Genomic DNA, 20,417 nt, shown 5'->3' on the forward strand with positions numbered 1-20,417 from the left:
ATCTCGCACAATATTTTGAATGAAGTATATAAAAGCTAATTGTGGCATATGTCATCTTCGTGTGCCGCTGCACCGCTCTTCAATGGCGACTTTTTCTGGTCCGTTTTGTAAACATGACATCCAGAATCCAGTGGATACTGGACATAATGCTCAACAACTCTACAACCGTAGCGGTTGTAGGGAAGGTTGCTCCCAAAAACTTCCTCTGATGATTCGCTTAGGCACACATTGCGAGATATCTACGAAAATCACTGGCACACTCTGGCAAAAAGAGGCTCGCAATGTTGCCCCTTTAAGGCCAGCAGAGGCAGCGATAACAAAAGGCGTCCATGTTTTGACAGCCACACTAATGCAAACCTGTCTCCGCACACCCGGCACCGACTATGACGTCAACAGCTACAGGCTCATCAGTGGTTTGAGTTCTGAGCAAGTCGATCAATGACCGACAAGTATTAATTAGTGTACTATTTAACAACGATCATTGATGAACTACGGCCAATATATCAATTCCCAGTAAACTAATCAGTGACCGCTTGGGACTCTGTTTCCTCCTCGCCAACATTGTCTTCCATTGCTTTCAACAATTGACGATAACCGCGGCTATGCGTGAAGACGTCAAGCACTTCAGCGCTGCAATTCAAAAATCAACACGTCAAGGCTGGGGCAACACTCACCAATTGGTGCCTAACATGAGAGCCCTCCAAGTTCCAAGTAGAGTGCGTCCTTCTTCGTCCTTCAAAAGATCACGTAAAATGTTCAAGTCCATGAGCATGCTGGCGAGCAGAATCGCCCACTGTCTACAACCGGATTTCAGGGTGGCTTGGAGTAATACCCTGGTTATAAAACCGTGTTGTGAGTCGGGTACCAGATTGACAGCCGACATAGTCAGTTACATACCAAATTTCAGAGACTTCGGGTTTTGAAAGTCCACCTGGATGAATGCCCGACATTCCGCTCTTCGTGGGAGAGAAAGTCGTCTTAGCTCTCCTGCGCAGCATCTGTGTTGAGGCGCTCAGAGCCGGATCGCTGTCGTCCCGCGACTGTAAACGTCCGGCTTCAGTAGCACCCCCGTCAAGTGCTCGTGCAAATGTGCCATCCGCGTAGGCATACGTTTTCCGACGAATAGTAGTCTGCGGATCGGAACTGGCTTTGACGATTGCCTGAATCTGTTTCATGTCATCTATCGATAAACGAAATACTTATGAGGATTGCTACCGAACATCTCAGGCTACTTGATCAACCTACTTGGCCAAGGCCATTGAAATTGCTCATGTATTGAAGCAAAAGCCATTGGCATATCGTCTATCAAAGCAGCTCGATTCCTAATGAGCAATGGCACTCTGGTAAGCAACTGCCCGCAAAGCAACATTATCTCAACAAGGAGTCCACGTACCGTTCCTTTTCCAACCATACCTCCATCGAGAAATCTAGGGCTACGGCAAATCGACCGAAGGCTCTCAGTCGATACTTCCTCAACAGTTGCCGCGCGTGCTTGCTAATAAGGATCTCCAGATAGAACTAGCAAGCATTGCGTCAGCAGACAGTAATTCACACGAGATACAAATAACCTACGGAGTCGCTCATTCTCGCTTCATCTGTGGCGCTATGTAAGACGCCTCGAAAGATAAGCGTCCTAGGTCGAGGTAGCTGGTATAAACAAGTCCTTACTTGGATTTTTGCGTTTGATCGGTAGTCTTTGACTGGCTGTTATCGAAAGCCGCAAAATTGCTATTTGATCGAATAATATCTCGATAAATCTCTCCTTCCGCTCCTAATTATTATTACCACAGCATTATTAACGGCCGCTATGTCGACGAGACGCTAAATATCTATACCGTCGATGGACGTTAAAAATCGCACAAGCTCCTTGCCCGTCTGCCAAGAATGATATTAAGCAACAGTGATGGCAAAAGACAACCCACTACAGTCTCGTCGCACCTCAAAGTCCTCTAATTCAAACGCTCGCTCTAACAGGTCCACTGCCAGCTAACGGAAGCCCGTTTCCAGCGGGTTAGCATATCTCACATTTCAATGAACTACGTAGAGGAGTCCAATTGAATAGAGTACCTTCCCACTGACTGTCGCGGGTTCCAAAGTTTGGATTATGATTAAATAAGATGTCGCCGTTTTCAGAAAACCGTTCTCAAGAGATTTCTATTCGAATCCGCATATATCATTAGCAAGTCGTTTAGCATGCACTTCACTTCTCGTTGCAACCTTAAATAGTTCCTTAGGGTCCCCTGCAATCGAAAAAAAATACTCCCATAGTGCAACTTCCGTCTTCCGTGCGCACTGGACAATTATATCCAAGTAATCAGGAAAATGCTCCAAGAAACGAATCACGCGAGGTAGAATGGCATCTAGAACAACAGTTGAGCAAAGCAATCCAATGAGAGGGAATTTGGCTGGCGATTGAACCAATGTTACCTGGAGAAAAGCCAGCATATGTTTCGGCTTCAATTTCCAAGACTTGATGCAAAAGTACCTCCAACGCGTGATCAAAATACGCCAAGTGTCGATAATAGTCCGCAAATGTGATTGCCTCTTTTTCTGACCTTTACACAGCAGAATGACGATATCAGGAATGGGGCGAGTATTTAAATTGAGAGGTGGATGTGAAACTCACCCTTGGCTCAGCATGTAGCGGATCATTGTGTGCAAAAATAGATGCGTCTACAACGACAGTCAGACCCAAGTAAGGAGCAGGTGTTCACGTGTGAAAACTCACCCTAAGGTCAAGCCTGTATAGAGTGCAATTCATCGCTGTTCTTACTGTCATGCGCTGATTGACACCGGCTATTATTCCCCGGTGCATCATTATGGCTACCCGCTGCATGTAAGTGAAAAGAGCCAGCACATCATGCAAAACACTCAGTGTCGCTTACTGAGGGGGTAAAAGTCCACATGGAGTTGTAGGGATTCGGTGAGGTTTTCTTTCGGCACCAGGGCGGATGTTTCATCACTCGTGAGATTTAGGTTAACCCAGATCTGGCGGAATGGCCACATCAGCTTTTAGCATTCTATCGCACAATACATGAACGAAATCGTAGGACCTTGAAACCGGAGGCATCATATGCCCAGAGGGAATTCACCAAGTCACCAACGCGATCTTGATGCCTGGACACCCAGAAGAACTCGATCTTGTCTGAGAGCCCAATCATTTCCCATCCACCATCCCACTAGGACCAAATACGTAAGCCAAAATGCATTAGATGGTATATAGTTCATTAGCTCACCAATTCGCGCAGAATGCTGAGCTCTCCGCAGCTCAAAATGACCACCGGTGCATGTATGATATCCTCAACCGTCCCTTCACCTAGCGCAATATTGAGGGATTCGCAATCAATGAATACATGGGATCAACTTACCAGCCGGTGAATACCACGAAATGCTTTGGACTGAGGACGGATTCATTATAACTCCTTCCAGGGATATTTGCTGTTGAAGGGCCAACCTTACACGTTCAGCTGTGGAAAATACCGAACGAAGAGCGATTAGACCGGACTATATCGATCCAGTTAGATTCCACGACCCCTCAAATAGTGCCGTACATTCTGTTGTGATTGAGTAAAATCGCATCACATTATCGGCAGCATATATAAGCAAATTCGCATCTAGACAGTTCATGGCTACAATGCACCGCGGCAACCGCTCAGTGTGGAGTGCAAGTGTAGAGGACAAGTTGGTTTCACGGGAGAAGAAGCGCAGCTGTTCCAGCATTCAGTAGCGGCTCAAGAATAAACGGCCACCGCACCGTACCTCATGATTCTGCGTGTCAAGATCTTGACATGCTACAATGAGAATATCTCGATACCAGAGCATTCCCCCGGTGACCGTGAAACTTTGCTCCTGAAAAACAAGTCCGCATTTTATTAATATTCGTAATTAGCAATTGAAAAATAATTAAAAGCACCTGCTGCTCATTTCCAAACAGCTTCCATCGATTGGAAACCGCGCTGTAATGTGCCAAACCTTTGGTTCCTGCGATGGCCACGTAGTGTCCAGTAGAGTTGATTGATGTATGCTAGAACGGCTACAGGTGTCAAGTGTGCATCTCTGCAATACTATCATTATCAATAGATCCATCACACCTTAATTGGCCAATTTTGAGTGATATACATTGTCGGTATCTTACCGCAAGATCGGAAGAGCGGTTAAGTCAAATGAATGTGGTTAAGGATCATCAACGTACGAACCTGTATTGTGTCCCACTGCGGCATATCCAGATTCATAACATCAAAGTCCCAGTAATTGCCCTCGTATAGCAGAAGTTTATCATCCTGGACAAGGATTATACATCGACTGTTGTCCTATATAACGAAAACAGTTCAGTCACAGTAAAGTGTAGAGGAAGACCAAGATGCCATATCACCTGAATATTGGAACAAGCGAGGGCAGACTTTGCAAACTGCAAGACCGATATCTCTGTGATGGGATCTTCAAAAGGAAGGTGGGTTATGTTTGCTGGTGTGTGCAGACCTCAGCAAAAAGCACCCGTACCATGGCTGAAGATCTCAACAGGAAGAACATGGAGCTCATAGCTTCCGATCCCCCAAAACTGGAAAGAGTATGTCTTCAGTTCACAGTCCAATCCAATGGTTCGCGCATCCATACCAGATCTCTAACGCCTGAGAAATACTGCTCCATTGATGCATCACTACTATCCTCTCTAGAGGGACCCCGAATAACATCAAAACCCATTTTTAACCGACATGTCTGGCACACCACTTACACTTGCTGAGCAAGAACATCCTCTGAGACCGTGCACATCAACAGGTGTCCAAAGGTACTCCACACTGACAAGCCACCAATGATCCACCCAACTGCTAATGCATAACCATCTCGTGACCAGTGCAATGCACTCACTGCACCCAATTGAACTGATCCGTAACCTATCAGGGCGTCACATCAGTATCCACAGCTTGGACCTTTCCATGTCCTTGCGAGCCTCTTGGGATTTCTGTAAATCCCTTTAGAGTCACTTACCGCCTCCAGCCGATTCTACAGTGCATTTATGGGAAAAGCGTAGCTCGGATCGGTCTTCCGTCAGAGAAAAGACATGCACTTCACCACTGCATGGCATTAAGACAGTTCGTTATCTTTCAGTTTATTATTCTGCCTGCCCATCTATAGCTTACGTGGTTGTTCCAACTGCAACCAGATGGAACAGAGAGTTGATCGCAACGTATGTAGACCTTGCATCATTTTCTTCTCCACCGTAGAAGCGTAGGCCGGACCAAGTTGACATTACACCTTTACTTCCCTTAGAAACAAGGCATTAGAATTCACTGTAAGGTATCATTCTGGCGTTGTGTCTCACGTACAGGTGTGTTGCGGACACCTTTTCCCCGCTGAGCCAAGTACGCGTTGCCCGTTACTGTTACCCATGCAAAGAGATCCATTGATGCATTGGCTACTATTTGCGCCAAACCTATATAGATGAAAAGTCGACAAAATATTCCTCGAGTTAATTACAGGTTGCATCTGGAAATACGCCAATCTTACCGTCTCCTCCATCTTCATAGAAGTCCAAGTCCAGTAATGAAACAGTTCCCGCCAGATTCACTTCGCCATTCCACGAGAGAGAAAGTAAGGAGGGCGATCGTTGAGTACAGAGGATCAGCTCGTTTTTCAACCCTATCCCACTGAAATATCCAACCAACGGCAAGATCCATTTAATTCTCGGGTATCTTCAATAGACTAGCCATTGAACATCTACCGGCAACTGTAATATCTCGTACCATTGAACTCCGGTATCAATATCTAATGCCATTTTGAAGCGTAGCGCTTTGCTTGGAATTCCGCGTCCCTCCCCCGGGCCGGTGAGATAATGGTGTGGCACAGAGAACTGGAACTCGTACAATTTGCTATTGATACCGTGGACGTCGTAGAAATGCAAGAATCCTTTATTTGTCTGAGGTTCGCATGTAATGTAACAAGTATAATCCAGATGATATATTACTAGGCAAGTCCCAAGTTCACGTCTACCAACAAGCTCAATCTCAAAAATGCGTACCACGACAACAAGCGCCGTCCCGTCTGGCTTCCAAATCAAGTCCACATTCTCGCCATCTTCTAGAACCGTAGCGTCCGAGCGTTTCACCAGCGAGAGAAGTACGGCGGGCTGCAGATAAGATATGTCAATGGGCCGAACAAAGTATCATAAAGATAGTGGGTCGTAGAATCCAATATCCGCCGTGGCAAACGCGCTCTTTTGCCACCCGTGCTCGACCTTCAAGGATAAATAGTGCTTATTGCAGAACATACTCTAGTGGACCACAAGTAAATTGTATCGCGGGAAATAGCAGCGAAAAGCCCGGTGTCATGGCAGGCTTTCAGGCAAACTAGTGACTGGGTGCGAGAAGGGTGATCACTGGGTTCACTGGCACTTTCATCGTAGCTGGTAGATGGAATGCTAAGGATCTTCGCGCCGGAGGTTGCGAAGAACATTGGAGAGATCTCGTTGCACTGTCCATTAGGGAAAACGATAAGACGTGGGACCCAAATGTGGACAAATTACGCTTACGAAATACACATGACATCTGCAAACGAAGTAGAGCAATATTCATGCGATGAATCGCGTCTTTCATTGTACTATCTACATGATATAGACTAATTTGGATTTCCATTCGGAGGAGGAGGGGGAGGAACCGCGTGATATTCAGAGTCAGGAGGAGGGGGTGGAGGTGGTGCATTGTCACCGGGTGATGTAGCTGGTGGTGGCGGAGGAGGTGGTGCTGCCATCGCGGCCGTTGCATACGGATCAGCGTAACCGTAATAAGCACCATACTGTGCGTATTGGTCATATCCGCTATACTGGGCATATTGTGCGTCTCCCCACTGACCTCCAGTGTGGCCATATGGCGCCGGATAGGCCTGGGCACCCGGATATGAAGGGTACGCAGGACGAGGAGGCTGTGGTGGAGGTCTAAATGCTGCACGTTGTTGCTTACTACGCTCGTATTCCGTCTTCACTGTTTCAATCAAATTCTCACAAAGACGTTTCGCCGCGTCGACAGATTCCTGTGCATGACCTCTGGGCATTAAAGTAGGACATTAGAGAGCGGAATTAGAGAGCGGAATATTTGCTGTAGACCCTTACGTCACATGAATATGTAGAGGTTCTGGTGCCTCCTGGCCCGATAGCTGTTCGATGTACCCCGACCCGCGGCCTTTCAGCTGAACCTTTGTGGAAGTTTCCTGCTGTATATGCTTGACATACTGCCCGCCAGGACCGACCAGCTTTGCCCGAACATTGAACATTCTGTCAGGTTCAATCCCCACAAATACTTTTGCCGAAAACAGCTGTCTAGCAGCACCCTATGGTACAAAGGAAAAGCATGAGATGCCACCGTTCTGTTCGTCGATAAGGAGAACGATTGGCAAAACTCACTCCCGGACCGTGTCCGCTAGGCCTTCGCTCTTCGGGAAAGGCAGGTGGAGCTTGATTGATGAGCTCATCGATAGCAGCCAGTGCCGCATCCAAAGCCTCTTGTGTAGCCGCTGAGACGTGCAGATAGAGAGGCTGCGAAATGTTATTCTAACTATTCATGACTGACTCGCTCGATCTTGACTTACCGGATCTCTTTCCGTTGCCAAATTCTTATCAGGATAATATTTTCCACGAGTAATGACACTGTCATTTGAAGAGTAACATTGTAAGCTGCTGAAGGCGTCGTCCACACAACCGCAACAATACATACTCCGCCCCAGTATCTTGCTTAATCTTCAACTGGGTTGCCCCTTTTGTGAGGAGATATCGGTTCTTGATGTCGTTAATTGGGACATCTTTCATGAACTCCTCTTTCTGGAGATGCAGACAATCAGGATTTAATCATATATATTACCACAAGTTGCGTCCAACAAAACTCACCACGCCAAGTTTTGCGCTCAGAGAGGGTAGATCAAGGGGCGGCACGGATCCTTTGCCACTAGTTTGCGCAGCGAGCTGGGAAAGGATCCGCGAAGCTGCAGCAGTTGCCTTCTCCAATGCCTGTTGTGCAGCTGTTTCACTGTCAATGGTCTGGTCGGGCGGGGTAACACTGCTTGGAGTTTGCTGCGATGGCGAAGATACTTTGACCCGCTGAGGTTCCGGCTCTCCAGCCTCGGATACATCCCATTTGCGCTTTTTCTGCGTTCTAAACGGCCAGAGACAGGGTGCATAAGAAAGAACCCATCATTCTGCTCCCAAAAGGACACTTACGTTTTGGTTGAGTCGGTTGTCATCTCCCCCATGTATCTTTAACAAAATCCAACTTGTTTCGGTCCCTGTCCCAAAACCAATGCACCAATGTTGACCAGTTTCTGTGCCATTACAGTATGTCATGTGACATTATGAATTCTGCCCGTTGTTTCTTTCCTTCTGCGCTGTTTCTTTTGCATTCCCTTTTTTGTCGTTTTGCACGTGCAGCTCCGGTTGGTTCTTGCCACGAGCGATAATGCAAGAAAAGGGCCATTTGTTGAGGTTATAAAAGGAGCACCGGAGGGTAAAAGCCCCGTTTCTTGTTCTGTGAACATTCGCAACTTCCATCATGAAATTCGGTCTTCAACTCGCAAACTCCCTCTATCAAGAGTGGAGGTTCTATTACATGTAAGTCGCGACGCGTGGGAGCAGTTTGACACCACGGTTTATTTTTCGTTCTGCTTTTAGCGACTACGATGAGCTCAAGCGTCAGTTGAAGACTGGACTTAAAAATGATGGTTTTAATGAGCAAAAGGAGGCCGCGTTCGTTGAGACTTTAGAGCGTGAGTTGGAAAAGGTTAGTGGCTGAGCCAGGTTACTCTGTATAGCCAGTGGACCGTTAAATTGTTTTGCAAACTTCTAGGTCGCAGCGTTTCGAAACATTAAAGGGGATGAACTTACCCGTCGCGTTCAGCATTGCGAAGCTGTAGTTGACTCCATCTTGGCGTCGTCAGAGGATGCCGACGAAGCGCGGTTCAATCGCGTGGAGGAGGAGATCAGCAGGATTACGATGGAGGTCACCGAACTCTCAAAGTTCATTCGGCTCAATTATTCCGGTTTTCTAAAGATCTTGAAGAAACACGACAAACACACTTCATTCATGCTGAAACCTACGTTCATGATCCGCATGAACGCCCGTCCATTCTACAAGCAAAGTTTTGATAGTCTGATCCTTAGGCTCTCCAAGCTTTTTGACACTATTCGTACTGGAGGACAGCGAAGCCAAGAAAACGCCAATGCAGGCGGAAGTCAGCAAAATTTTGTTCGACGGACGACAAAGTACTGGGTTCATCCAGGTGGGTTGATACAGCTGAAATTTTTCCATAGACGCTTGCTCTAATGACCGTATTAATTGCAGACAATGTGACGGAAGTCAAGTGCATCATTCTGAAGTATCTTCCCGTCCTCGTATTTAGCGCCAAAGGCAAAAAGGAACCAGACCCGGCGATTTCCTCCATTTACTTTGATAACGACTCTTTTGACCTTTATCTTGGACGGCTTGAAAAGACGGAAGGGGCCGAAGCTATCCGCCTCCGGTGGTATGGAAACATGGATCAAACTGAAATATTTGTAGAGAGGAAAACGCATCGGGAGGATTGGACTGGAGAGCAGAGTGTTAAATCACGATTTCCAATCAAGGAGAAATATGTGAATGCTTACTTGAAAGGAGATTTCGATTATTCCAAAATCATTCAAAAATTGAGGGACAAGAAAGCAAAAGGCGAGAAAGAACTGGAACATTTAGAGACACTTGCCCGCGAAGTCCAGGAAAGTGTCCTGAAGAAGCAGCTTCACCCAGTAGTGCGAACGTTTTATAATCGCACCGCGTTCCAACTCCCGGGTGATGCTCGAGTGAGAATCAGCCTCGACACAGAACTGACCATGATTCGAGAAGATAATGAAGACCGCCCGAGATCTGGCGATAACTGGCGACGCGTAGACGCCGGAACAACTGCTCCGTTTGATTATCTTCCGAGTGAGGATGTGTGTCCTTTTCCGTATGCAATCCTCGAGGTGAAGCTGCAAACGCAGCATGGTGCCGAAGTTCCCAAATGGGTAGATGAGCTCGTGAATAGTCACTTGGTACGTCATCTGTGTAAAATTGTGGCTATACATTTAATCCAATGCGCTACATTATAGGTGGAAGAGGTGCCAAAGTTCTCCAAGTTCATACACGGTGTTGCAACGCTTCTGGAGAACCGGGTTTCGCTCCTCCCCTTCTGGCTTCCGCAGATGGACAAAGACATTCGGAAGCCTGTTCCAGCGGACTGGCGGTCCTTAGAATGGTCCTCAACGGGATTGCCATCGTCGAGGGAGAGTTCGATGGAACGTGGGCGGACGAATGGCCATCTACGAAGGACAAAGTCTAACCTGCGGAACGAGTCGGACGCTGACTCAGTGGAGGTTATTGTGGAACATCCCTCGGAGGATGTGGAGGATTCGGATGAGAGAACCCCTTTGTTGGGGATAGGGGGTGGTCAAAACGGATCATCATCGTTCAATCGCGGCACTCATCGACAGCGCCCATTCTCTTGGGCGGGTGGCTTTGGTAACCTGTTTAAGCGGGACTCACCCCAAAGCAGAGGCGCGTCGACCACCACTCCACAAAAGCGCATCGCCTTACCCGTCCGTGTTGAGCCGAAGGTCTTCTTTGCAAATGAGCGGACATTCCTGTCATGGTTGCATTGTAAGTATCTGAATTGTTTGACCCAGTTGTCACTAGGCGATTAATCACTCCTCTACTACAGTCTGTATCGTTCTCGGAGGGTTGGCACTCGGTTTGCTCAACTTTGGCGATCGTGTTGGCCAAATATCTGGTTTGATCTTCACCCTCGTTGCCATGATGTTCATGGTGTATTCTTTGTTTTTGTACCAATGGAGAGCGCACAAGATTCGAAACCGAGGTGGGTTGGTTTTAGGTTTAGGTATGCTTGACCTGTTCTAATCTCGGCACCATCCAGATGCCGGCCCATACGACGATCGCGTTGGGCCTACAGTGTTGGTGATTGTCCTTTTTTTTGCCATAATGATAAACTTCTGGTTGAAGTTCTCCAGCGTATAATCATTGAACATACATTCTGCGACACAATAATATATATATATGCACATTCATTCTTGTCGAGGACAATTAAGTGAACAATCCTTACCTAAGCACCCGATCATATCAGTTGACCCAACTGGACTGTCATATGTAATATTCGCCTGCCTATAAAAAGGCTGCCCCGCTGTCCGCCCTCTCCCTTCTCTTTCCTTTTATTCGTGCCTGAAAGCAGCATCTCGACTTTTGATCTCTGGTGCCAAGCAAGGACCGCCACTTCCCGATCCCAAACTCAACATACAGCCGCTGTAAACGCCCTCGCCACTGCAAAGCAACCGGTCTCTCCCAAATGATACAAGAATGCTGCAAGCTGTTGGTTTTAAACAGCTCGGAATGGCTTCAACCGCCAGAGTTTCGTTTGCGCTGCTTCGATTGCAGTTATGTCCCAATGACAGACCTCCCCAATGCGACTATGATTACTCTTCTTAGGTTTTGAACCTCCGCCAACTTGCGGAAGGCCTCGATGCTGCGCACTGCAGTTGCGAGTCCGCTGTCAAAACATGAGGACCCACAATTAACAGGGCCAAAGACAATCGGGATAGTGAATATGTCATCAAGGAGAAAACCAACAGTTTATTTGTATAGCAGTATGGTAGTTGCTGTTCATTAGAAGTTGGCTTATTCGTTATGTACGGTTTGCGATACCCATACTGGGAGAGGTGTGTTGGAATGTAGAATGTTCCCATAAAATCGACCGTTAAACCCAGGTGCAGTTCACTCGTCATCGGAATCAGTTGCCATTCTGTCCGCCTCTGCCGCCCCCGACACTTGTGACAGATCACCCTCCTCTCGCAATCTCGCTCCTAAACAGGGCGGTGAGACGGTCTGAACGCCGGGGGCCATGGGACAAGACACTCACTTATTAGTTCAGCGATGCATCCTTGAGTCTTACGTTGTAGTCTGTCCATTCTCTGTTCCAGATCTCGTTTCAAATCCCAGTTTGGCTTTTTCGGTGCCAAGTCGAGCAACTCCTGAAAGGACCCCATTTGCAGTTGAGCGGCAACCAAGAAGGAATTGGACAGAACCACGCACCACTTCTCTTTTCCGCTTCGCCTCCGTTTCCAACGCTATACGCGCCACCTCCTCTGCGTGCTCTTCAACTGTGGCCACCTTGCTCTTCCCCTCGCGTGCATTTGATGCGGAAGTGGCCTCTTGGATATCCTCCGCAGGCGGAGATCTGCTGGCACAGCGTTAGCTCTAACCGCTGTCTACTCGAACAAGATGACAGTCCCTACTCCTCCGACTGATCCCCATGGCTGTGGCTTGTTTCTTGTCCATATGTACGCTTCTCGCTGTGAGCACTTCCAGCACTACTGCGTAGTGCTTTCAAAGCCGCCAACCGCTCCTTACGCTTCTTCGCCTCTTCCTGTAGATCTAGCATGATTCACAATGCGCAGCCGAAGTCCTGGAAGGCCTGGACAAGCTTGCGCTGAAGACTCCAGAGCACAGAGTGTATGGGCAGTTTGGCTGGGAAATAGCTCCAAATCCTGATTCGCAGTGTACAGTATTGGCAATAATAAATGTTGAGCACGAACACTCATATGCGGATGGAACCACTTGGCGACAACCAGACAGAGCCAGCTGATTAGGGCTGGTTATAGTTGCAGTCGAACCGGGTGATTGAGCCCATCACATCGAAAGACGTACTACTGTACTGTACTGTACAAGGTCCTACAGTAGGTCTGATTCGAACGGTCTTTTCGGTCCGAGGATGTTAGTAAAATCAGAACTAGAGTAGGCAATAAGCATAAGAAAAACTACAAAGACATCATCGCGATTGCAGCAGTATTGTAGTAGCTTGGCAATTCTGGTTATCGTCAGGAGGTCCTCAGCGTCAGATTGGCATTGGCATTCTCCTCATGAAGTTGCGGATGCTGAGAGTCAGAATAAAGAGAAGGACAGAGAGAGAGAGAGAGAGATGGGGGGGGGGGGGGGGGCTATATAGAATATGAGTGGGTGCAATGAGTCCCACCGTAGACTATCTGATGGCCACAAGGGTAGTTATCAATGGCTAGTGGACTATCTCTATTGTTTATCTTCATGAGGATTTCATATTGAATGTGATTACTTTAACTGGCTGTAACGCTACAATGCACCACGCGCGGGCGACGCATATATGATTTTGTATGGGGAAAATGTAAATTACATGGTGCTAGGGCAACCGTATCTGATACCTATGGCTAATGTCTGCTGAGGTCCTATGACTGGAAGGAGTTGTGCAATCCTATCACGTCCGCGGCAGCCGGTTCCCTGGAGTCTCTAGTGTTGTCGTTTCGTAGTCGTTCCAGATGGAGGAAATATTCTTCATCTATATCGCCTGTAATCCATTCGAATCATTACTTTCAATTACTAGCCTGACCGAGAATCAAGCCTGCGCAGCAAACCTGTGACATAACATCCATTGAACACGGATACATCAAACTGACTTATTTGGGGATTGAACTTGGCCACAGACTGAACAAGATCTCTGAGCTCCTGCGAGTCACAATGGATCAGTACGTGTCAGCAAAATAAATCGCGTCATCTTCTCACCTGGTAGATAACGCAGTCGGCACCGATGGCCTCTGCGACCTCGTCATCAGTGCGATTCCACGCAACCAATTCTTGACGTGTAGGCATATCAATGCCATATACATTAGGATACCTGCGTAGGAGATGTTATATAGACAGCGGGTGCACGCAAAGTCATCATTACTATACCGAATTGGTGGGGCACAAGATGCGAAGTACACCTTTTTTGCTCCGGCATCTCGAGCCATCTGAATGATCTCCTGCGAGGTAGTGCCCCTGACAATGGAATCTGTCCGTAACATGAGTAAATGCATGAACAGCGCACTTAGCGAGGTGCCTCATACCATCAACAAGTAGCACGTTTTTGTCGTGGAACTCCATATGCATTGGGTTCAGCTTGCGCCGAACAGATTTCTTTCTACAATTACACAATGTAGACGTATTGTGCACAATGAGCAGGCTTGCATAACTTACCTTAGCTGTTGACCGGGCATAATGAATGTCCTCCCAATATATCGGTTTTTAATGAAACCTTCCCGGTAGAGGATATTTAACTTGTAGGAAACTTGAAGCGCAGCGGAACGGCTAGTATCGGGAACCTGGCGTATTTCAGGCTAAGTTTGCGCTTCATACACATGCTCAGAAGGAGATGCTTCCGCAATGTACCGGAATCACCACGTCCACATCCATATGTTTCCCAAGCTTACGGAGAACGGCTTCGGCCAGAGCCTCGCCCATAGCCAGCCGCGCTTTATACACAGAGACACCATCCATAATGGAATCCGGCCGGGCAAAATATACATATTCAAAAATATCTGGGGTGAAAGGGTTTCCAGTAACGCATTGTCTCTTCGTGATCCCATTTTTGGTGATTATCACAGCCTCCCCTATTCATATAAAGCGAATCAATGAGTAGGTTGTATTCTTTCGCTCACATACGGTCGCCATACCAGGTTGAACATCAACATAACTTGTGAATCCTAGTGCTTCAAGCACTACGCTCTCTGAAGCCATCATATAATCTTTCCCCTCACTTGATTGCCGCTCACCATATATCAGGGGGCGGATGCCGTTAGGGTCCTGTTCCAATACGTTACGGATCATGAAGTTGCTTCTCAACCTAGAAATCATACGCACGCGAAAGCCCAACAATCCAAATCCCGCTATCATCCCGACACATGCATATCCACCTCTGCATTGCTTGTAAACGCCGCCCAATGCGGAAAAAATATCGTCCTCATTGACTCTAACGGCTCGGCATGAGTAACGGAGGATATAGTACTGAAGCGACATCAACAATACAATTCACTCGTACCGAAACTTTCCCGTCTTATTAAGATGATCGGCAAATATGTTTAGTAGCAGTTCCGAATCAGAATCCGTGTTGACATGACGGTGTGCTTCATGGTCAAGAAAATTCCGAAGTTGCTTCGAGTTCGTGAGATTTCCATTCTTCAATAGGGAATATCCTGAATTAGCTTAAAGGCAGTGTTTATCTACAAGCAGTGAGTACCCCATACGTGGGCAAAAACAATCCCGTAGGGACTGTTAACGTAGAAAGGCTGCGCTTCAGCATTTGAAGAGGTTCCTGCCGTGGGATAGCGAACTAGCAGAACTCCTTTAGGTCCCGTTCTTCTAGTGAAGAGCAAGTCCCCTCTTACCATGACCAACACCTAGTGACCCCTGCAAGCCAACGAGCTGTCGAGGTTCAAACACATCCCTCACCATTCCATTACCCTTGCACTGATACAATCGACCTTTGTGACCACAGGTAATTATACCAGCGGCATCCTTGAGCAAAAAGTATGCTTGGTCAAATCCTCAGGTCCGATCCCCTCAGCTGATCGACCTCACCTGGCCCCGATGTTGTAATAATCCGAGTGCTTCGTATAGCTCTGCACTGGCGCTCGCCGTCGAGTCGGCCAGAATCACAGCAGTGATGCCGCACATGTCCGCTGCTAATGTGTCAGACACTCAAAGCGTTTCGTTTTCAACTTCTTGATCGGACCAATTCGTGCTGCGCCACACATCTGAGTCACACCCAAAAGCCATACCAGGTGTGACCTGGATCCAAGGTCCGCCTTCTAATCTGTGTGCATTTGTTCCAACATTGCCATGCAAACGGACATGCCAGGGGCCAGAACCCCCCCACGGAATGGTGGGTACGGTTAGGTAACGGTCTGAAGAAGGCTACTTTACCATTCACTCACTCAACCCGGTCAACGCTAGCAAAGAGCCGGCTATGTAGGAATGTAGTAAGTCCAACCATCGCCCCGTCAGCTTTGCTGGCAGGATGCCGGACATTAAGCATATTCAACTCAAGGTCATACACGGTTATTGTAAATACGAGAACAGGGGTTGCGAGTACAACCATGACGCTGTGAGTATTATGAAATGTTAGAAAGACGACGGTTCTTGAAATTTATAGGATGCACTGGAGGGTGTTCAGAGCAAGCCGCCTTCGGGATCGCAGTCCAACTCAAGTCCTGTCGCAGAAACTAAAACTAAGCTGCGTGTCGATTCCCCCGTGTTCACTCCGACAAAATCGCTTGCTGGGGATATCCTCGCATCCTTTCCACCTAAAGCAAGTGGTGAGGCTGAGGTGCCATATCGTTACGGTCCCAAGCAGGTTATGCGCGCAGTTTCCTTACTGATGTGACATAGAACCAACAGTTGCCCAGCAACTACCTGCAGCCCAACGTGCGACGTACGAACAGTATGGCGCCGGGGACAGGTGTGTACAGGCGGGCGAGGTGCAAACGTCCCCCACCGTATTTAATGTGCGATATTGATACCGCAGCGAAGTGCAGCCGTTTGAGCTGTCACCATACAATCGCTCTGGGTCTGTATCAACGAGCACAGTCCACGATCCTGCCTCACCATTTGTGGTGCCCCCTCCACAAGTCGGAATCTCAGACTTATCTACTTTGGGCCATTCCATGAATCGAATGAGTCTCAGTGGACAGCAAACACTCACGGAGCGACCGGTGCGTGTACCTTTTAGCTTAGATCCAACTCAAATTTGCTCAAGAGTTATCTATCCCTTAAGAGCTCACAGTCGCATGCATCCTATTACCAGCAAAATGCACAGGTAGATCCATACTTCGTGCAGCAACAGCAACAGCAGATGACGGTGTTGGCACCTCAGCAACCGGTACGCTTTTCCTAAGCCCTGCATAAGTACTTCTCCGAACGCATTCATAAATAACTCATAATCCAACAGCTTCAGTACCATCTCTACAGCTCCGCCCTTCCCCATATCTCTAATCTTCATCCACATCAGAAAACCATTCACGCCTTCTTTATGTCCGACCGCCTAAGAGAAGAACTACAACGGAAAAGCGAAGCTGTGCAACAAGTTTTGGATCCGACCTGTAAGCTGCCTCTCCATGAATCCAGAACGCCAGATTAACGTGAATAATTGCTGGATATCTAGCGCCTGATTACCAACAGTTACCGGTAGAAATACATCATTATCACACCTTCTATCCATTAGACTTGCATCGCGATAGAAGCACCAAGGTTTTTGGGTATCCTACATGGGTTTACAAAGCCTTTTCTTCCATCGATGGGAAGCCTTACGTATTGCGAAGGGTCGAAGGTAAATTTGAACCGGCACAATATAAGCGATCTTCTCGAATCTCATCATCCTTGCCTCAGGCTTTCGATTATCAAATGAAGGTGCGATGTCGAGTATAGAGGGATGGCGGCGAATAAGGCATGCAAACATCGTGTCAATCCGGGAAGCATTCACCACTAAGGCTTTTGGTGATCATTGTGAGTGAGCTCTCGCAGAGTTTTGCCGATAAAAGAAATTAGTAACATTATAATCCGAGTAGCATTAGTTTTCGTGTATGATTATCATCCTCTTTCGACAACTATTTATGCAAAGTATTTCTCACACCCATCACATTCGAACACCGGTGTCCCGGAGAAGAACCTATGGAGCTTCATAACGCAGCTAGCCTCAGCATTGAAAACTATTCATTCGGCTGGATTGGCAGCGAGAACTATTGAACCGAGCAAAATACTAATGACAGGAAAGAATAGGTACGGCTCGGCCATTCGACTTTCACGTCAGTTGATGATCGGGACCAACCCCGTATCTCCTTAAGGATACGATTAAACTGTTGCGGAATCTTTGATATGCTCACGTATGATGCTGGCAAAAATATCCCAAGTCATCAGGTACTATTCTTTGCTACATAGCGTCGATCCATAGTCGTCCAGACAAATTGGTGACGGCTATTCCCCGAAGCAGCAAGAGGACTTGCTTCACTTTGGGCAACTGATCGTTGCCCTTGCATGTGGCTCTCTCGCAGCCGTTCACAACCTTCCCAAATCAATAGAGTACATTGTTCGCCACTATTCTGTGGACATGAAGAATGTCATCCTATATCTTCTGAGCAAGCCGAGTAGCTACAAGAGCATAGACGATGTGGTCACCATGATTGGACCCCGAATTCTGCACGAAATTAACAGTGCTCATCAGTAAGTGGATGAAATATTCTTGTACTTTTAGCTACGTCCATATTAACAGTAGTTAGCTACAATGACCTTTTGGAAGGTGATCTTTGCCGGGAATTGGAGAATGGTCGCCTGGTGCGTCTACTATGCAAACTAGGCTTTATCAATGAGCGACCAGAGTATGTTATCACGTGCCACATTCTTTAGATGATAGCAATCTATACTAAGACTGAGCGTTTTAGATTCAACATGGATCCGACATGGACGGAGACCGGTGATCGATACCTGCTAAAGCTATTTCGCGACTATGTCTTTCACCAGGTAGATGAAAATGGAAGTCCTATTGTCGATATGGCACATGTTATCCAGTGTCTAAATAAGGTTAGAGGCGTGTTGCAACTGGAATGCAATAATGCATTGCTGATTATCCTCATTTGCAGCTGGATGCTGGTATCGATGAGAAGCTAATGCTGACCAGTCGCGATGAACAGTCCTGTTTGATTGTCACATACAAGGAACTGAGGCATTGCATAGAGAATACATTCCAGGAGCTACTTAAGCAACAGTGATCTGGATGATTGACTATGTGACAGCATAATAATGGCTCATTAATACACTGCAAACTTGATTTATCAAATTTTCCCCATTGTGAATAGATGAGTACATGATCAATATCCACCAGTAGATATTGATTTCAATTCCTTTTAGGATTATTTACCTTAAATATTAGATATGCTTAATATAAAGATATTTAGGAAATTGTAGTGATATGAAATGCCTGGGGATGTCACAGACTAGTCAGATGAGGGCATGTGGATGTTTATCTCAGTTTTTGAGATGGGAAATGCAGCTACCACAACCAAGAAAAGGGGTGTGGTGCCCACAATTACTGCAACTTAGACTTTTTTTTAGTATATTTTATACAACCCATGCAGGAATTTGACTGTCACCTAATTGGAAAGTATTGGTATTGCCACCAACAAATCAGTTATGGTGATGCTGTAGTTTTAGCATAGGAATTTATCCAAGAATTATGTATATAAGAATTTATTCAACAGAGCAAAGTTGCAAGGCAGAAGCCATAGCAACACTAAATCCCCACAACCAGCTTCTCAACCCTAACCCTAGGTTTACAGGGACCTAACAGAGCACTTCAATGGCCTGATCACCTGCACCAAAGCCTCTAAGTCCTGCTCAGTTCACAATTAACCAAATCCCTTGCTGTGAAAGGGTGGTGGTGCAAAGCTCAATATGTGACAAGATGTTGACACAAGTACACCATCCTCTTGTAGGTTCGGGCCATGGAATCTACCATACTGTAACTATCCTAACTACTGGGCAAGAGCTGGAGTGCTGTAGTAGAAGGTAACTCTATCCAGTGACTTAGGTGATACAGCAGTACCTATGGCCTAGTCCATCTGTACCTCAGTAAGATGGGTGCTAGTAGTGAGATCCCATGGAGGGATTAGTATATGGCTTTATGGCATACTAGGAACTAACTATCTGTCTTATATCTCTGAGTTAATCTGTACTGTATTGTCATCTACAGTTCAGCTTGTCCTTCTCCTGGGGGCCCTGGGGCTCAGACATCCCTTTCACATGCCCAGACTACCCAGAGCCACCAGAAAACCCAGAAGACCCAGGACCCCCAGACTACCCAGAACCACCAGAACCCCCAGAACACCAGAGAACCCAAGAAGTCTAGACAACCTCAGAGGCCTAGAGACACCACAGAACCCCAGAACCACCAGAACTCCCAGGACACCAGAGAATCCCAGAGCCCTGGGAGAACCCAGGACACTAGAGAAACCCAGAAACCCCGGACACCCCAGGACACCAGTAAAACCCATGAAACCCAGAACCCCCCAGTACCCCAGGAACCAGAAGTTGCCCCATACTCTTTGGGCAAGACACCAGGAACAGCTATCCCCAGGAACCAGCTCCTCATTGTCAATGGCTCAGCTCAAGGCATCCCAGTCACCATCCTCTTGGACAATGGAGCTGACCAGTTCTATGTCTCTCAAGACTTTGTGAGGAAGGCACAGCTTACTGTTGAGCCCCTGGCAGGAGCTCAGATCACCATGGCAGACAACAAGAAGTACCCAGGAACTGTTGAGATTCAGGCTTAAACCACGCTGTATGATCTATAAATCATGTGAGATCATGCTGGGATGTCATTAGACAGTTCACATCTGATTTGGCTAAGTTACAACATGGGGAATTGGACTTAGAGTAATCAGAATGATCACAGACGCGTGTGTGAATGATTTAAAGGGGTAAATCATCATGTAAGCACTCTTAGAAGGTCTGGAAGGTTTGTGATGTTCTCTATTCTTCAGGTAATTGTTGCCAAGGCATGGCTGAAGCTGCTGAGCACTG

General features: G+C 47.0%; 6 protein-coding genes across 8 annotated transcripts; 2 read left to right on the forward strand and 4 right to left on the reverse strand.

The window, feature by feature from the left end:
• Positions 1 to 414: 414 nt before the first annotated feature.
• On the reverse strand, positions 415 to 6,477 carry SPPG_09360 (uncharacterized protein). Its single transcript, XM_016757519.1, has 32 exons — positions 5,742 to 6,477; positions 5,506 to 5,645; positions 5,325 to 5,431; positions 5,139 to 5,263; positions 4,987 to 5,072; positions 4,733 to 4,892; positions 4,615 to 4,669; positions 4,501 to 4,558; positions 4,373 to 4,437; positions 4,197 to 4,310; positions 4,092 to 4,130; positions 3,914 to 4,024; positions 3,760 to 3,849; positions 3,552 to 3,708; positions 3,369 to 3,467; positions 3,237 to 3,316; positions 3,054 to 3,179; positions 2,886 to 2,988; positions 2,729 to 2,823; positions 2,627 to 2,673; positions 2,428 to 2,555; positions 2,218 to 2,360; positions 2,068 to 2,154; positions 1,939 to 1,986; positions 1,836 to 1,875; positions 1,669 to 1,771; positions 1,573 to 1,603; positions 1,394 to 1,518; positions 1,246 to 1,322; positions 898 to 1,180; positions 675 to 833; positions 415 to 600 (listed from the first exon to the last, which is right to left on the reverse strand). The coding sequence occupies exons 1-32, from the start codon at positions 5,771 to 5,773 to the stop codon at positions 519 to 521; spliced, it is 3,195 nt and encodes a 1,064-aa protein (XP_016606656.1). The 5' UTR covers positions 5,774 to 6,477; the 3' UTR covers positions 415 to 518.
• Positions 6,478 to 6,494: 17 nt separating this feature from the next.
• SPPG_09361 (uncharacterized protein) lies at positions 6,495 to 8,265 on the reverse strand. Its single transcript, XM_016757520.1, has 7 exons — positions 8,204 to 8,265; positions 7,874 to 8,138; positions 7,704 to 7,807; positions 7,579 to 7,636; positions 7,394 to 7,525; positions 7,103 to 7,320; positions 6,495 to 7,036 (listed from the first exon to the last, which is right to left on the reverse strand). The coding sequence occupies exons 1-7, from the start codon at positions 8,233 to 8,235 to the stop codon at positions 6,613 to 6,615; spliced, it is 1,233 nt and encodes a 410-aa protein (XP_016606657.1). The 5' UTR covers positions 8,236 to 8,265; the 3' UTR covers positions 6,495 to 6,612.
• A 122-nt stretch (positions 8,266 to 8,387) lies between these two features.
• SPPG_06298 (uncharacterized protein) lies at positions 8,388 to 11,070 on the forward strand. The gene is made up of 7 exons (XM_016754514.1): positions 8,388 to 8,590; positions 8,651 to 8,759; positions 8,826 to 9,258; positions 9,321 to 10,045; positions 10,103 to 10,649; positions 10,711 to 10,866; positions 10,924 to 11,070. Exons 1-7 carry the CDS (start codon positions 8,532 to 8,534, stop codon positions 11,022 to 11,024), a joined length of 2,130 nt encoding a protein of 709 aa, XP_016606658.1. The 5' UTR covers positions 8,388 to 8,531; the 3' UTR covers positions 11,025 to 11,070.
• A 526-nt stretch (positions 11,071 to 11,596) lies between these two features.
• On the reverse strand, positions 11,597 to 12,584 carry SPPG_06299 (uncharacterized protein). The gene is made up of 4 exons (XM_016754515.1): positions 12,296 to 12,584; positions 12,093 to 12,237; positions 11,920 to 12,031; positions 11,597 to 11,863 (listed from the first exon to the last, which is right to left on the reverse strand). The coding sequence occupies exons 1-4, from the start codon at positions 12,439 to 12,441 to the stop codon at positions 11,775 to 11,777; spliced, it is 492 nt and encodes a 163-aa protein (XP_016606659.1). The 5' UTR covers positions 12,442 to 12,584; the 3' UTR covers positions 11,597 to 11,774.
• Positions 12,585 to 13,108: 524 nt separating this feature from the next.
• On the reverse strand, positions 13,109 to 15,558 carry SPPG_06300 (amidophosphoribosyltransferase). Its single transcript, XM_016754516.1, has 13 exons — positions 15,426 to 15,558; positions 15,233 to 15,362; positions 15,092 to 15,177; positions 14,887 to 15,023; positions 14,709 to 14,817; positions 14,522 to 14,651; positions 14,238 to 14,458; positions 14,046 to 14,170; positions 13,916 to 13,989; positions 13,761 to 13,860; positions 13,593 to 13,704; positions 13,445 to 13,535; positions 13,109 to 13,377 (listed from the first exon to the last, which is right to left on the reverse strand). The coding sequence occupies exons 1-13, from the start codon at positions 15,519 to 15,521 to the stop codon at positions 13,259 to 13,261; spliced, it is 1,530 nt and encodes a 509-aa protein (XP_016606660.1). The 5' UTR covers positions 15,522 to 15,558; the 3' UTR covers positions 13,109 to 13,258.
• Positions 15,559 to 15,669: 111 nt separating this feature from the next.
• SPPG_06301 lies at positions 15,670 to 18,675 on the forward strand. Of its 3 annotated transcripts, none has more exons than XM_016754519.1 (16): positions 15,670 to 15,729; positions 15,801 to 15,826; positions 15,895 to 15,951; positions 16,012 to 16,162; positions 16,236 to 16,305; positions 16,372 to 16,558; positions 16,621 to 16,725; positions 16,795 to 16,945; positions 17,008 to 17,172; positions 17,232 to 17,348; positions 17,411 to 17,621; positions 17,687 to 17,759; positions 17,830 to 18,062; positions 18,119 to 18,217; positions 18,281 to 18,419; positions 18,479 to 18,675. In XM_016754519.1, the coding sequence occupies exons 1-16, from the start codon at positions 15,687 to 15,689 to the stop codon at positions 18,605 to 18,607; spliced, it is 1,956 nt and encodes a 651-aa protein (XP_016606663.1). In that variant the 5' UTR covers positions 15,670 to 15,686; the 3' UTR covers positions 18,608 to 18,675. The 3 variants fall into 3 exon arrangements, with proteins under 3 accessions (XP_016606663.1, XP_016606662.1, XP_016606661.1); XM_016754518.1 differs by having other exon boundaries at positions 17,833 to 18,062; XM_016754517.1 differs by having other exon boundaries at positions 16,021 to 16,162; positions 17,833 to 18,062.
• Positions 18,676 to 20,417: the final 1,742 nt, after the last annotated feature.

This window comes from Spizellomyces punctatus (assembly GCF_000182565.1).
Source record: "Spizellomyces punctatus DAOM BR117 chromosome Unknown supercont1.11, whole genome shotgun sequence".
NCBI classification, from domain to species: Eukaryota; Fungi; Chytridiomycota; class Chytridiomycetes; order Spizellomycetales; family Spizellomycetaceae; genus Spizellomyces; species Spizellomyces punctatus.

Coding starts and splice junctions, on each gene's coding strand:
- SPPG_06300 (XM_016754516.1), bottom strand. CDS start 15,521: ATGTGCGGCATCACTGCTGTGATTCTGGCCGACTCGACGGCGAGCGCC. Junction 15,178..15,232: donor GTCACTAGGTGTTGGTCATG/GTAAGAGGGGAC, acceptor GAGTTCTGCTAG/TTCGCTATCCCACGGCAGGA. Junction 14,652..14,708: donor TTGGATTGTTGGGCTTTCGC/GTGCGTATGATT, acceptor GTATTGGAACAG/GACCCTAACGGCATCCGCCC.
- SPPG_09360 (XM_016757519.1), bottom strand. CDS start 5,773: ATGGCATTAGATATTGATACCGGAGTTCAATG. Junction 4,131..4,196: donor CGCAGTGGGACACAATACAG/GTTCGTACGTTG, acceptor TCTTGCGGTAAG/ATACCGACAATGTATATCAC. Junction 3,180..3,236: donor TCAGCATTCTGCGCGAATTG/GTGAGCTAATGA, acceptor ATTTGGTCCTAG/TGGGATGGTGGATGGGAAAT.
- SPPG_06298 (XM_016754514.1), top strand. CDS start 8,532: ATGAAATTCGGTCTTCAACTCGCAAACTCCCTCTATCAAGAGTGGAGG. Junction 9,259..9,320: donor AAAGTACTGGGTTCATCCAG/GTGGGTTGATAC, acceptor TATTAATTGCAG/ACAATGTGACGGAAGTCAAG. Junction 10,867..10,923: donor GCACAAGATTCGAAACCGAG/GTGGGTTGGTTT, acceptor GGCACCATCCAG/ATGCCGGCCCATACGACGAT.
- SPPG_06299 (XM_016754515.1), bottom strand. CDS start 12,441: ATGCTAGATCTACAGGAAGAGGCGAAGAAGCGTAAGGAGCGGTTGGCG. Junction 12,238..12,295: donor CATGGGGATCAGTCGGAGGA/GTAGGGACTGTC, acceptor CTGTGCCAGCAG/ATCTCCGCCTGCGGAGGATA. Junction 12,032..12,092: donor CGAAGCGGAAAAGAGAAGTG/GTGCGTGGTTCT, acceptor GGGTCCTTTCAG/GAGTTGCTCGACTTGGCACC.
- SPPG_09361 (XM_016757520.1), bottom strand. CDS start 8,235: ATGGGGGAGATGACAACCGACTCAACCAAAAC. Junction 7,637..7,703: donor AAGCAAGATACTGGGGCGGA/GTATGTATTGTT, acceptor TTCAAATGACAG/TGTCATTACTCGTGGAAAAT. Junction 7,526..7,578: donor TGGCAACGGAAAGAGATCCG/GTAAGTCAAGAT, acceptor AACATTTCGCAG/CCTCTCTATCTGCACGTCTC.
- SPPG_06301 (XM_016754519.1), top strand. CDS start 15,687: ATGCAAACGGACATGCCAGGGGCCAGAACCCCCCCACGGAATG. Junction 15,730..15,800: donor CAGAACCCCCCCACGGAATG/GTGGGTACGGTT, acceptor GGTCAACGCTAG/CAAAGAGCCGGCTATGTAGG. Junction 16,946..17,007: donor ACAAGTTTTGGATCCGACCT/GTAAGCTGCCTC, acceptor CTGGATATCTAG/CGCCTGATTACCAACAGTTA.